The 15,187-nt window shown below is 41.6% G+C and overlaps 1 protein-coding gene across 8 annotated transcripts in view; it reads right to left on the reverse strand.

The window, feature by feature from the left end:
- TLN2 (talin 2) overlaps positions 1-15,187 on the reverse strand; it is a 441,711-nt gene that overhangs the window by 161,297 nt on the left and 265,227 nt on the right. For all 8 annotated transcript variants that reach the window (XM_058737523.1, XM_058737527.1, XM_058737519.1 and 5 more), the window contains 4 exons: positions 14,902-15,006; positions 7,178-7,333; positions 2,434-2,535; positions 1,421-1,497 (listed from right to left, as the gene is read on the reverse strand). In XM_058737523.1, coding sequence (XP_058593506.1) covers positions 1,421-1,497; positions 2,434-2,535; positions 7,178-7,333; positions 14,902-15,006 — 440 coding nt within the window. The remainder of the gene's footprint in view (positions 1-1,420; positions 1,498-2,433; positions 2,536-7,177; positions 7,334-14,901; positions 15,007-15,187) is intronic.

Raw genomic sequence — 15,187 nt, forward strand, 5'->3', positions numbered from 1 at the left:
CCAAACTGTGTACTAAAATAGGGGACACAAGGAAAATCACCTTCAAGGTAATTAGCAAATTGGGATAAAGTGACGGAGTGTGGAAATGTTAGAGAAGCAATTATTATGACTTAGCAAGTTCGATATGCTTGAATATGCTAGAACTTTCTGGCAGTGTCCTAGAAGAAACATCACAAGATCTGAACTGACTCCTGACTCTGCCACAGGTATGCATCTCAAGTAACTTCTGTGAGCTTTGGTTTCTTCAGTCATGAACTGGTAATGATATCTGGTCTACCGCTTACATCGGGGGGGTTGTTATTGGGATCAAAGGAGACAGCATGCTAGATACACAGAGTGTAGACAAGATGACTTAATGCTCTACATAACGTAACAGGAGCAAGTGCTCAGACTTCCCCAAAGTATCACTAATTAGATGTTATTTAATTTTAATACATCTCAGGTTCTTGACCTAAAAAATGAAGTTAAATTGAGACTATTCTGAATTGAAAATGATAAGAGCAGGAAATATTTATGATGTGCCAGGCATCATTTTACATGCTTTATTAACAAGTGAATCATCAAAATAAGACTTACAAGGGGGTACTATCCTTATTCTCATTTTACAGTTGAGATGAAGGGGCAGAAGAAATTTGTAATGTCCCCAAGGCCACACATGAAAAAAAGAGACCTGAGATTTGAACCCACTTAAATCTGGCTCCAGAGTCCATGTTTTTAACCATTTGTGCTGCCTCATGACACACGTGGCATGTAGTAAGAGTTCTATAAACAGTAACTCAGTAACTCCTCCATCAGCTAGACCCCTGCCCCACGGGCACAGAACTAAACAGAGGCCCACTCTCCAGCCTTTGATGAAAATGACACAGGTTATCAGATTTCACTGAGCTATTGCAGAACAGGATTCACGAATACTCACTGTGTCCAAAGATGGGAGTTAAAGACCACATCTTGCTCAGTGTCTCCCTGAAATCCATAGCCGCCTCCTCCCACAAGACATACTCAACACTGAAAATGATGGTCTGGGGACCACACTTCCAGAAGACTCCTCTATATCATCCACTGTCATCTCCACCATGTTTCAGACTTCAGGGTAACTGAGCCCTGAGGTGGCACGAAGAAACCTGCCCATTTAGGGAGAAGGGGGTTCTCCAGCATTCTTTTTTTTAATTTTTTTTTTTTTTTTTTTTTCAACATTTTTTGTTTTTATTTTTGGGACAGAGAGAGACAGAGCATGAACGGGGGAGGGGCAGAGAGAGAGGGAGACACAGAATCGGAAACAGGCTCCAGGCTCCGAGCCATCAGCCCAGAGCCTGACGCGGGGCTCGAACTCACGGACCGCGAGATCGTGACCTGGCTGAAGTCGGACGCTTAACCGACTGCGCCACCCAGGCGCCCCTCCAGCATTCTTAATAATACTTACTTCTTCGGGGAAACAGACTCTTCCAGCATAGTCGACTCCTCATCCCCCTCTAATCCAAATCTATCTTTGCTTTGTTTCTGAGGTAGAACGAGACCAAAAACAAGAACAAGAACACACAAAGTCAGCAGGTTTTGACACCAGAACCTCTGAAGATACCTTTTAGAAGGAGCTACACACAAGCAACAATATTGAGGTTTACCCAAAATTCCTTTATTGGACGAAGGGATAGGTGAACAAAAACAAAAGCAATACAAAATACATTATTTAACGTAATATAGAGATGTTCTAGTAGATATACTGATGTTCTGGTAGAACTTGGTTATCTCAGTGGGCTGTATCTTGAAGTCATGGTCAATCATAGCATACCACTATGACATATAACCCCGTTAAAATTGGTAAAAAAATTTTTTCAGGAAAAATACCAAGAACATTTTCAGACCCTCAACCTGGGTTTCTTTTTTTTTTTTTTTTAATTTTTTTTTTTTAATGTTTATTTATTTCTGAGACAGAGAGAGACAGAGCATGAGAGGGGAGGGGCAGAGAGAGAGGGAGACCCAGAATCGGAAGCAGGCTCCAGGCTCCGAGCTGTCAGCACAGAGCCCGACGCGGGGCTCGAACTCACAAACTGTGAGATCATGACCTGAGCCGAAGTCGGTCACTCAACCGACTGAGCCACCCAGGCGCCCCTCAACCTGGGTTTCTAAAGAGGCTAGAAAGCATAACCTAACTACCTAGAGAGGAAGCTGCTGAGGGGTTAGCTAGTCTCATTCAACAGCTAAGTGAGGCACTACTGTTCAGTACCTGGCAGTAATAACACAAATATGAACTGCAGCTAAAATGCAAGTTCTCATAGGATCTTGAGACGAAGGACTACACACTCAAGTGATCTGAACATTAATATTAAATTCGGGAATCAAGTAATTCAAATTAGGTTCCACTCTCCCCACCCAGGGAGCAACATCATTCAGTGTTCTAAAACAGCAGCTTTTCCAACGTGCATCAGTATGAAATACCTTTTTGAGGATGATGTCGATGTAGCCTGCAATCAGCTGGGATATTTGCTCTCCCTCAGTGGTTTGTACTGAATAGTAGCTTTCTTGATACTCCCCAAAATCCTGAAAAGACAGCGTTAGAAGAAATAGAACTATGTTATATTTCCACAGTTTTAAAGGTGAACAGGTCCAGTCTGGGAGCAAGATGACATAGACTCGCTTTTCCTTTCTCTTTGCTTCTAAACACAAATGAACACCCTAAAATTTGTTCAACAAGTGGTAAAAGGGCTCTGAAAGCTGGAAAGGTAGACTGGCTAGAAACCACAGTACTTGAGAAATCACTGTCTGGGGAGTTCTTGGGTTTTCTTTAATAATCTGTTAGCCTCAAGGATGGGTGCCTGAAACCCAGAACCTCCAACAGGCAGGATTTCAAAAATCTGTTCTTTCCCGCCAAAGGACCAGGAGAGGAAAAGCCCAAAAGAGATCTATCTGAGAGTCTCAACCCAGCTTCAAAACCTGGGCTGGTGTTTGGCAGCTGCTGAGCAGGAGAAGCCCAGCATCCCAGTCCCTGCTCCACGACCCAGACAGGCAGGTGGTCTGGTCCTTTTGCAGCAGCGGTCACAGTGAGGCCTTCTGTCTTCCTGCCCTCCACCCACTGGGAGACACAGAGACAGGCCTGTGGCTTCTGCCTACCCCAACAAAGGCCACACAGCAACAGCGGGTGCTCCAAGGAAGTACTTTCCCAAACAGCACCATCAGGGTTTGAGCAGGAACCCCAGTAGCGTCACAACAAAGCAATCCAGAATAGCACTGCCAGGGCTCAGAAAATAAGCTGTCATTGTAAGCAAAGCCCACAAAAGGAGGCCACAACACTACACACTAAATCTAAACAAGGTGATTGTCAGATACAACAAAAATGAAGATGAAGAGTCTAACTTAATAACCAACGTGTCCAGCTGTAATTAAAAAAAAAAAATCACTACTCATATCAAGAACCAAAGCAACTATGATATGAGTAAGAAAAGATCATCAATGGGGGCGCCTGGGTGGCGCAGTCGGTTAAGCGTCCGACTTCAGCCAGGTCACGATCTCGCGGTCCGTGAGTTCGAGCCCCGCGTCAGGCCCTGGGCTGATGGCTCGGAGCCTGGAGCCTGTTTCCGATTCTGTGTCTCCCTCTCTCTCTGCCCCTCCCCCGTTCATGCTCTGTCTCTCTCTGTCCCAAAAATAAATTTAAAAAAAGTTGAAAAAAAAAATTAAAAAAAAAAAAAAGAAAAGATCATCAATGGATGTCAATACTGAGCTGAATCAGATAGTAGAATTATCTGATGAAGATTTTAAAGCAACCGTCATAAAAAAATGTTTCGACGATCAATTACAAATTCTCCTGATACAAAAAGGAGGTTTCAAGAAAGAAACAAGTGAGAAGAACCATATAAAAATTATGAAAGTGAAGGGCGCCTGGGTGGCTTGGTCGGTTAAGCGTCCGACTTCGGCTCAGGTCATGATCACATGGTCCGTGAGTTCGAGCCCCGCATCGGGCTCTGGGCTGACAGCTCAGAGCCTGGAGGCTGTTTCAGATTCTGTGTCTCCCTCTCTCTCTGCCCCTCCCCTGTTCATGCTCTGTCTCTCTCTGTCTCAAAAATAAATAAACGTTAAAAAAAAAAATTATGAAAGTGAAAAAATGTAATAACCAAAACAGAAAAACTCACGTGATAAGGTAAACACTGTGGAGATGACAGAGCATATAGTCAGTAAACTTGACAAAAAGATTAATAAAATTTAGTCAGTTTGAACAGTAAAAAGAATAGAGACTAAACAAAAGCCAACAAACAACTTACAACCCAGACCTTCAGGGATCTGGGAGGGCAATAACAAAAGATGTAACACTCATATCATCAGAATCCCACAGTGAGAGAATATGGGACAAAAAAAAGTATTAAAAGAAATAATGGCTCAAAAATTTCCCAAATTAAAGAGATACAGCTACAAACTCAAGAAGCTGATCACAATCCAAATAGAATAACTCCTAATAAATCCATACCAACAACTTAAGGAAGGGACACATTATCTACTAATGAACACCAACTTGAAAGACCACTTCTACTCTGAAAGCAAGGAGGCCAAAAAGCAGCAGCACGTTTTCCAAGGGCTAAAAGAACTGTCAATATTAAATACTATACCTGTCAAAATTATCCTTTATGAATCAAAGGGAAATAAGGACATTCTCAGATGAAGGAAAAGTAAGAGAATCTGTTGTGAGTAAATCTACCTATCTTTAAAAAAATGGCTAAAGGAAGCTCTTCAAACAAAGAAAGTGGTAACAGAAGAAGGCTGGGAAGTTTCCAAAGAAAACAACAGTGGGATAGATAAAAATAGAAGTAAATGTAGTAACCTCTCCTTCACCTCATGAGTTTTCTTTAATTGTATTCTATGGTTGAAGCCAAGGTCTAATACCATCTCACGTGGTGTTCAATGGATACAGAAGTATTTCTTTGAAGAGTTGTAGTCAAAAAGTGAAGAGTGTAAAGAGACCAAAATAGAAGTAAAGTTTCTAGACTTTTCTTAAAGTGTAAGTATCCACACCTGTAGGCTTTGATTTTCTTATGTATATGGTAATATCTAGAGCACTAACAACACTAAGCAAAGATATAGGCTTGAAACATTATTAAGAAATAAAAATGGAGCCCTAAAAAATGTTTATGTAACCTAAAAGAAGGAAAACAGAGGAAAAATAAGCAGAGGGAGCATAAAGAGAAAAGTACTATAAAATGGTAGCGTTAAGCCCTAACATATCAATAACTAGACTGAAATAAAAATGGTTTAAATAGGCCAATTAAAATAGATTGACAAAGTGGATTAAAAGAAAGCACAATCCAACTTTATGCACTCTACAAAAAACTTATCTCAAGTACAATATAGGTAGGTTGAAAGTAAAAGGATGAAACATATATCATGCAAACATTAATTTTAAAAAGCATGAATGGCTCTATCAAGACAAAGCAGACTTCAGAGCAAAAAATGTATTAGGAACAGAAGAATATACTGATAAAACAATCTCTCCATGAACATGACAGAGGGATCTTAAATGTGCAGGCACCAAGAGAGCTTCAAAACACATGAAGTAAAAAGTGATAAAGATGAAAAAAGAAATAGAAAAATCTGTAATTCTTATTGGGATACCGAAGACTGGAACAACACCATCAACTAACAAGGTTTAACTGACATTTACAGAACACTCCTGTCAAGTACTCAGGGAACATCTCCTAGAAGGACCATATCCTGGGATGGAAAACAAATCTTAAAATTCTAAGACTTGACATTACACAAAGTATGTCCTTCAATCAAAACAGAATCAAACTAAAAATCATTAACAGGAAGACAACAGGAGAATCTCCAACATTTGGAAGTTAAATTAAGGCTCGGAGTGGAAAGAAATATCACATGTGACAAACTTTAATTCAACTTTAATAAACGGCATTGATGATATTCTTTCTCTCTTGTGCTTGAGGTAGTTACTGCAACTCATCACTATTTATCTTCAAAGTAACTTTTTGTTTTCAACAAAGGGGGAATTGGACCTAGTTTTAAAGGACCAATAGCTCTAAAAGGTATATAATAAAACACAGCGGGCCCCTGCCCTAGCCATTCCCATCTTTACTCTCCACCCCTCCCATTCCCACAGGCAACTACCTTGAACCCTTTCAGCAGTTTCTTATAAATAACATATTTATATAGATTTCTTGATTTTTCTGTTTTACAAGTTATTCACAACTTCCTGCCACATAAGACAAGCATACAGTTCTCTAAATAGGAATACCCCCTTGTAAAGGCCATGTACCGACAGCTGTTACTGACTACAGGATAGACGAAGGTATATTTTCTGATGATTCCTTCCAAGTGGCAAGAGTCTATGAACCACTGATCAAACTAGATAACTAAAGACTCCCTGTAAAACCCCTTCCTTATACCTTTTTTTTTTTTTTTGATGGCCTATTGGGAGATCTTACCTAGATACAAGCTGATATTTCAAGCTGATATTTCACTAGAGCTGGAGGATAGTACACTTCAGGAGCGCTAAGGAGATGGAGAAATTTCTACACTGATATCTCTTATTACTCAACTAGCCCTACAAAATAACAGCCCTATCAATTCTCACATGTCAACGTAGCAATAGTTAAGGTAACAACACAACTATACTCTGCTAACAACTATTAAGGTCTCAAGGCCTGGGACGACTACATTCTCCCTACTTTCCACATATTTCACACTAAGAATGTTATCATCATCATCTTGTTTGATCTCAGCAACTCTGTCAAACACGTATTATGATCCCCATGTTAAAGCTAATGACATTAAGTCTCAGAGTGGACAGGCGACTCGGGCGAGGGTACAGAACTGGGAAATGACCAGCTGCTTTTGAATACTACCCCAAAGTCTATGCCATTGCCACTATACAGCATGCTGTTTCTAGGCAGGTTGGGAAAACACACCTCAGTGAGATGTCACAATGCTCAGGAACTTCCAAAACAACTAGATAAAGAGGGAACCTTGGATCAGCCTCTGAGCATTAGAAAGTTTCCTTTTAGGGCATGCTTAAACACAGCATCAGGAACCTAGAAGACTGGACCAGTCCCTGCTGTCTCTGAATTTCCATCTCTGTCTCTCTCCACACTGCTCCCTGAGAAACTCAAGGGGCTTGCATCCCCTCTCCTGCCCCACAGAACCACCCAAGGCCATGTTAGTCCTTCCTGTTGCCGGTCTGTACCAGCGTGAAGCTCTTGGGTGAGGCTGCCCAGCGCTTGACGGTGGTGAGCGGCCACTCCTGTAGCACTTCCTTGGTCTTCTCATCCACGCGCATCACCGAGTCCTTAGTGATGCCCAGCAAGCGAGGCACAAGCTTGTTCTTGCCTTTCATCTTTTCCTGAAACAGGAAATACCAAGCATAGCTACAGTTTATCACAGTGAAAAACTAGCAACAACTAAAAATTTCAACAACAGGGGATTTCTTAAGTCAATCAGGGTATATACAGTCAAGTAGCCAAGTATTCTACAACCATTAACAATCCTATGATTGGAGGGGTTCCTGGGAGGCTCAGTTGGTCGAATGTCTGACGCTTGATTTTGGCTCAGGTCATGATCCCAGGGTCGTGGGATTGAGTCTCAAGTTGGGCTCCATACTGAGTCTGGAGCCTGGATTCTCTCTCTTTCTCTCCCTCTCCGCCCCCCTTTGCCCCTCTCCCCCACTTGCACACTCTAAGAAATAAACGTAAAATTGTTTAAAAAAATATGATTGGAAAACAATTGGATTCACGGCAATAAATTTGTAGTAGAGTACAAAGTAAAAACCGTTTGTATAGCATGATCTTACATAAAATAACATTTTAAAAACAAATTTTTAAAATAAAATTCAAAAAAATTTAAAAATAAAAATTTCATTACATGATAAAATGGTCACGATGATCATCTCAAATGATTTGTATTAATTTTCTTGTGCTTTTTTCCTTATTCTTCACATTTCATTTAAAATCAATTCACTTAAAACTTAACCCTTAAGAAATAATTTCACATTTATTTCTATTGTTATCAGGGAAAAAAAAAACAACTTCCCAAATATTTGCTGAAACCTAGCAACGCCTAAATCGTTATTCTTGGAGGAATACACTTACAAATTAGCACACACCAATTCTGTATGCATACAAAGGGATAGGCAATTTTAAAATAATAGACATGTGCTAGGTAGTTAATATTATCCATTAATTTTCAGGGCAAACCTCAAACGTTGGGATCATCATCCTCATTTTGCAAATGAAGAGACCAGCCACTTGTCCAAGGCAAATAGTGAGCAGTAAAGCCATGATCTGAACACAAATTTCAGTAGCTCAAAACTGTCTCTCACTTCCAAAGTGGGCTGTCTACAACAGTGTACTGTGTTCTGGTGAAATCAGAGAAAAGACAAAAATTTACCCCCCCACCCCTCCCGGCCGCAGTCCCCACTGGTAGTTCATAAGCCATCTGACAGTGAAGGTCAATGCACAGCTCCAGCTTCCTCCCAGGAGGAGGAGAGAATAAGATTGGGAATCTGTGTGGGTGTCTGAGAAAGGGAATAAGGCAGGGGAAGAAGCCCTCGGTACTTAAAAAATGAACCCTGAGAAGAGTCAGGTTCTTTGTAAGGAGAGGCTGGTTCCCAAAGGGGTGAAATCCATGCAGGGTGGGTGATGCCATCTAGTCTAATCTGGCTTCAGGAGCCACACTGAGATTTAGGTGAAGAAGTTCTAGGCAGTGAGTCACATAGGGTTGGCAAGAGCCCAGCTGCTGGGACCAGGAAGAGGAGATGAAATAAAATATGGTTTGCAGCTGTTGCTTTCAGCCTTTTCCATCTGCACCTCCCCTCGAGGGGCTCTGGGGTGAGGGAATACAGAATTGTGACAGATTATGCTGACCCTTGAGGAGCTCACTCTGGACAGGAGAGGAAATCACAGTGAACAAGCAAACAACGTAGAGTGGGCATTCCGTCAGAAGATCATGATTAGGGGGAAGGGGATAGAAGAAACTCAGAAAATGCTGAAACCCAGCACCAGAGACCACTGTCAAGGATAAAATTGCTTCAGGGCCTGCCCACAAAATGCACAGCAGCTGGAGAAAGTTAAAATCAAGAAGCAGTCAGCTCAGAGCTACTCACGTTGGTTCTTCTATGAAGTCCTGCCTTAGACCCACAGCAGTAGAGCCTCCAGGTTAGGAGAGGCGCCTTCTTCCTCCCTGTATCTCCCAATCTCAGCCCACCCTACACCTGGCCTTTCCAACCTTCGGCTACACAGACCAGCATCCTTTCATCTCCAGAAGCAAACAGGCCGGGCAGGCCCCAGTAAAGACCGGTCTCTCATGCACAGATACACACAGGGACTGTAGCTGCACTTCTGTAGAAACTTCTCTCCAGGTGGTCCTCATTAGGTTGATTTTGTTTTGAGGATGTCTTGGGCTTGCATAACTTAGAGGCAGGAGAAAGTCCGCATTCTACCAAGAAGGGGCAGGATTCATTAACAAGCCCCACCTCTCCTCTTTCTGGCGCCTCTCAACCATGACTGTGGCCTCAGCCCTAGCGGCTGGTTGTGGTCAAGCCTGCTCTTCTTCTGACTCTTCCCACTGGTGTGGCGACTGGCTGATTCTCACATCACCTGTGCTTTACATGGGAGATTCAGAAATGTGTGAGGGGATCCAAGAGGGTTAAGCTTTTGGCATGCATTGGCTCTGGGCCCCTGATTTGGATGTGGCCTAAACCTGTGATCCAACTGTGCTCACGAAAATTCTACCTTGGCTTGGTTCCAAAGTGCTGGCTTATATGCTCTGCTCTGTTATCAGCACACATATTTCTTTTAGGGGCATAGAAGAAAGGGATGGCTGTTCAAAAGCAAAACAGTGTTAAAGATCCTGTTCACTGGCCATTTTTCTCTAGCAGCTGGCAATCTATCTCGACTTAATTCATGATCCTGAGAGGCTCCGAATGCCCCTCTGTGATGTTTTTACAGTTAAGGGGAGAAGAGGGTCAGTCCCCAGGTATCTCACCTCAAGGCTCTGGTTGTGGCCACAGGGAAAATTCAAGACAAATTTATAAATGAGACAGGTTTCCACAGTAATTTCTTGGAATAAAACAAGATCCTTTGCAGTTCATGGGAAATGCCTTATCCTTGCTCATGGGGTTTTGATTAGCAGATCAAGATAAAATGCAAAAGGAGCCAATGAAAGAGGAAGCCTGTAGACATTTATAGCTTCCGTTCATGGAAATCTCATTTTTTTTTTATATTATCTCATTTAAACTTCACAAAATGTCACAATTTTACAGGTAAGCCAACAGGCATAGAGTTGGAAGGTAAAGTAACTTACCTAAGGTAAAACTAAGTGGCAAAACCAGAATCCAAATCTAGATCTTTCTTTTCAAAGCATATGTTCTTAGCCACTGAGAATACTGCCACATAAAGCTGTTCCCTATGGACTCATTATGTGGCTTATGGACATTCTCTACATCAGAGTCAGCAAACTCAGCCAGTGCTAACACCTGCTTTTTGCCTGCTTTTTTATGACCTAAGAGTTAAGAGTGAATTTTCCATTTTTAAGCAGTTGAAAAAAAATCACAAGAGGAACAATACTATATGACATGTAAAAATTATATGAAATTCAAATTTCAGAGCCCATAAGTAAAGCTTTACAGGCATCTAATCAAGTTCATTCACTTAGGTATTGTCTATGGCAGCTTTCAGGCCACTTGGGCACAGATGAATAGTATGGCCTGCAAAGCCTAAGATGAACTATTTGGCCCTTTACTGGAAAACTTCAACTCTTGTTCTACATTATGGATGCTAAAAGCCCGTTAGAAGTTTGGGGCGCCTGGGTGGCGCAGTCGGTTAAGCGTCCGACTTCAGCCAGGTCACAATCTCGCGGTCCATGAGTTCGAGCCCCGCATCAGGCTCTGGGCTGATGGCTCGGAGCCTGGAGCCTGTTTCCGATTCTGTGTCTCCCTCTCTCTCTGCCCCTCACCCGTTCATGCTCTGTCTCTCTCTGTCCCAAAAATAAAAAAATTAAAAACGTTGAAAAAAAAAAAAAAAAAAAAAAGAAGTTGAAAGATTCAGGAGCCAGGGATAAAGAAGATGTGGACAGAGTTAAGGGGCTGGGATAATCTAAAATTTATCAAATATCCTTACTCTCCAGGCGCTGCACTCTACAAGCCATGAACACAAGTTTTCAGATGAAAGAAACTGAGGCTGAGAGGGCTTATGGAGGGCTCTCAAAGTCATACGAGTTTCTGCTGTTTCCCACATAGATGTATGCTGCTTCCCTGGATTTCAGGCCAATCTTCCTGACTCCCAACACCCAGGCACTTTCTTTTATAACAACAAAATATAATGCTCTGAATATTAGGACAACATGTTTACGGATATGGACGAAAACATGATAGAAGCACCTGTAAACCTATCTAGCCACTCTGAGAATATCTAGGATTAATCTTAAGGTTATGATTGTGTTCACTATCAATATTAAGATGTCTCATAAGTTGTAATTTCATTGACTTATTTACATTTCTAATAGCCTATATAAATAAGGATTGAGAAGCTGTTCACTCATTTTTAACTTCCTAAATTATGCCAATGCAACTCTTTCATAATTAATAGCATGTTTAGGTTGGGGTTCTAAAGAAATCTGTTATGTTATTTATACTTTTAAAAAACTTACTATCCCTTAGCCATACAATGTGTGTGCGTGCACGCACGCGCTATTCTATGTGGGACCTCTTTTCATCCTATGTCTTAAATGATTGTGCTTATCTATACACACGCACGTATGAATTCATTACATTGACATACGTTTGTACATTTACTTGACCAACTTACTGATTTTAAAAATAACTCTAAAAGTTAAAATAACTGTGTATATTGTTATAACATGTACACAAACCTGTAGGCTGAAATTATGCTAAGTGAATAGGTGATTTAATAATATTAACTGTTCTAGGGGCGCCTGGGTGGCTTAGTCGATTAAGCATCTGACTTCGGCTCAGGTCATGATCTCTTAGTTTGTGAGTTTGAGCCCTGCTTCAGGCTCTGTGCTGACAGCTCAGAGCCTGGAGCCTGCTTTGGATTTTGTGTCTCCCTCTCTCTGTCCCTCCCATGCTCACGCTCTGTCTCTCAATAGTAAATAAATGTTTAAAAAAATAATAATATTAACTGTTCTCAACCATGAACCTGGGACATCTTTCCATTTATTTGTGTCATTTTCAAATTTCTTTTACCAGTGCCTTAAAGTTTTCAGTGTATATATCTTTGACTTTCTTGACTAAATTTATTCCTAAGTAATTTATTGTTTCTGATGCTATTGTAAATGGGACTGTTTTCTGTATTTCTTTTGTAGATATTTCACTGTATATGAGGCCATCTGATTTGACCTATTGATCTGATTAAGGTTCATAATTCATAATATGAAATTACTCCTCAGCTGTACTAATTTTAAAATAGGGCAAACTGAGGTCATGCAAACTATTTATTAGGATCAATTTTAGGGGCACCTGTGCGACTCAGCTGGTTAAGCATCTGACCCTTGGTTTTGGCTCACGTCATGATCTCACAGTGTGTGAGATCAAGCCCTGCATCCAGCTCTATGCTGACAGAGTGTGGAGCCTACTTGGGATTCCCTATCTTTCTCTCTCTCTCTGTTCCTACCTTGCTCAGGCTTGCTCACTTTCTTAAAATAAATAAACATTTATAAAAAGAAATATTATGAAAACATTTTAAAATGTGTACAAATAGGACCACTGGGCAAAAAATTAAAGTGGGCAGGTTGCTCACTTTGATCAAGTCACAAAATTAAAACTAAAGAAAACCAAAATTTGAATACCTAACATGCATATGAAAACTGATCCTGGCCTTTCTTCAAAGGGATGTTAATTTAAAAAAAAATAACAAAGACAAGAAAGGAAGAAGAAAAGGAGAAGAGAGAGAGAGGAAGGCAATTTCCGTTATTTTCTTATTTTGCCTTAAAAGCTTTTGTAAAAGAAGTTTTTCTTTGTGTAAATCTGCAAGACCTTGCAATAACAAGATCTGTGCTCAGTCTCTAATTATTTTACTACCATAAGCGTATTTTTCTCAGGCCCTAAATTATCCTTGGGGAACATTTTATTTTTTCTGGAACTGCTGCTCAAGTGCCCTTCCTAATTATTACGTGTAGTTTGCTGTGTGCTACGTATTTTCCTAAATTTCCTGAGCTACATGCACATCACTGGAACTGACTGTATCAAGTGTGATGGTATTAATGGAAAATGATACGAACACAAGAGGCGAATTTTACACATAAAGGACTACAGAAAAACTCAAGAACATGGAAACCGACGCCAAAGCATCAGACATGGTGAGAACCTGTTTAGCCTCTTAGGTACTGGGACTCAGCTGTCATCTACTGTTCTTCAGAATCATCCATGAAAAGCAGCTTTTTCTTCTATAACAAGAAGAACTTGCCATCTGTTCATGGTGATAATGTAAGAGCTAGGGTGATGAGAGCAGGTGACTACAGTTCCAACGGGCTCACCTCAGCCAAGCAGCAGAGTGCAAAGGCAGGGAATAAGGTCTTTGAAATCAGAGATACCTCGATTCAAGTCCTGCCTCCTTCAGGTATTAGCCTTGGGCCCCAGCTAACTCATTTGATCTTTCGGGCCCTCTTTTTCTCATTTGTAAAAAAAAAGTTACAGTAGTTCTTCCAGGGGGCTGCTGACAGGTTTGAGTAAGATATCCTTGGCACATAACTGTTTATGTTCCTGTTGCTGTCTTGGGGGATGGAGTCATTTTTACCGACAAGGTATCAGCCCCATTCAAAACTTCATGGATAGTTACAAACTCACACTAAATATAAAAAATTCAGCTTCTAAATTGTTTTTCTGAAAAACACAGTGATTCACCTATGCATTCATCATTTGCAAAGGCTCTGGCATTTTTGGGTGTAAAACCGAGAGCTGTTCAGCTTAAGGAACTCCTCAGCATGAAGCAGATCACTTTCTTTTCAGTGTAACATCTTTGTTTCTTCTCAGCCCAAATGAGGCAGCTTCCTCCAGTGGGGAGTTGAGTCAAGAAAAGCATCTCTATCCCCAAACATCCTAGAGGACAGTATAACTTTCTTCTTCTCCAGTTCTCTTGAGCTGTGGGGAGAGCAACCTCCTTAAATCACCCTGACTCTGGCCTTGGGACTTCTGTCCCTGAAAGCAGCTGCAGCTCAGTGGGTAATACTCCCCTCTGTGTAAAGCAACATGAGAAACCCCACCACAGGGTGGAGTTTTCTCCAGGGCCAAGGGCAAAAGGCAGGAAGCCAAGAATCGCAGCAAAACAAGTGGAAATCAATGAAACCTATTAGTGAGATGACTAAAATAGAGTATGTGAGGTCAGGATGGACAAAGGGGGAAAGAAGCTAATGAGAGTACTTTCCAGTTCACCTAGGAACACACCCATCAAGGGCCTTAGTCTTGAATCTCAAAGACCCACCTTTTTCCTTCTAGTAGGAAGGCAAACAATTCCCATGAAAAGAGATCTGACGGCCACAAAAAATCGCCCAGCTCAGGTCAATTGTACAAAGTAAGTGCTGCATTCACCACATCAATTTGGTATGCAGTGATCAACAGCCCGCTCATAGTCCAGGGCATTCTTGGTAATCTTAAAGTCAAACACTTCCAGAGAAGAGTGTTCACAAGCAGACATAAACGTGCTCCTTCGGTGACGTTGTACCATCAACAGTGTGCCAAGGCAAGACACAAGTGCCCGGAGGCCTGTGGGCGGCCAGGCTCCCTCACCAGCCTTAGAGCTCACACACTTCATGTCTGTCCCATGGCTAAACTGGTCACCACTGGCCAGCTGCTTCATCCGCAAATACTAGGGGTCTAAGGACAACAAACCCAGCTTGATAGCAGATACTTTAATAGCGGAGGTGGTAGAGGCAAACCCCCTCTGCACCCTGCCCACTTACCTTCACCAGGAAAAAGGACACACCGTACGTCCGGAGGGATCGGGCGAGTTTCACATACTTGACCTTGGCTTCTATTTCGCTCATCTCTCCACAGTTCTTATGCTCCTACAAGTGACAGCAGCAAGGATCAGTTATTGGAGTTCTGCCAGCAGGTGGACTTGGGAGAGGTGGTTAAGATATATGCCACATACAGTTGCTGGGAATGATCAGAAATGGAGTTTTGTGTTGCAGATCTCTCCATGACCCATGTACCGGCTGACCAAGGACCGGAGCACAGAGAAAGCTC

The sequence above is a fragment of the Neofelis nebulosa genome, chromosome 7 (genome assembly GCF_028018385.1).
Source record: "Neofelis nebulosa isolate mNeoNeb1 chromosome 7, mNeoNeb1.pri, whole genome shotgun sequence".
NCBI lineage: Eukaryota > Metazoa > Chordata > Mammalia > Carnivora > Felidae > Neofelis > Neofelis nebulosa.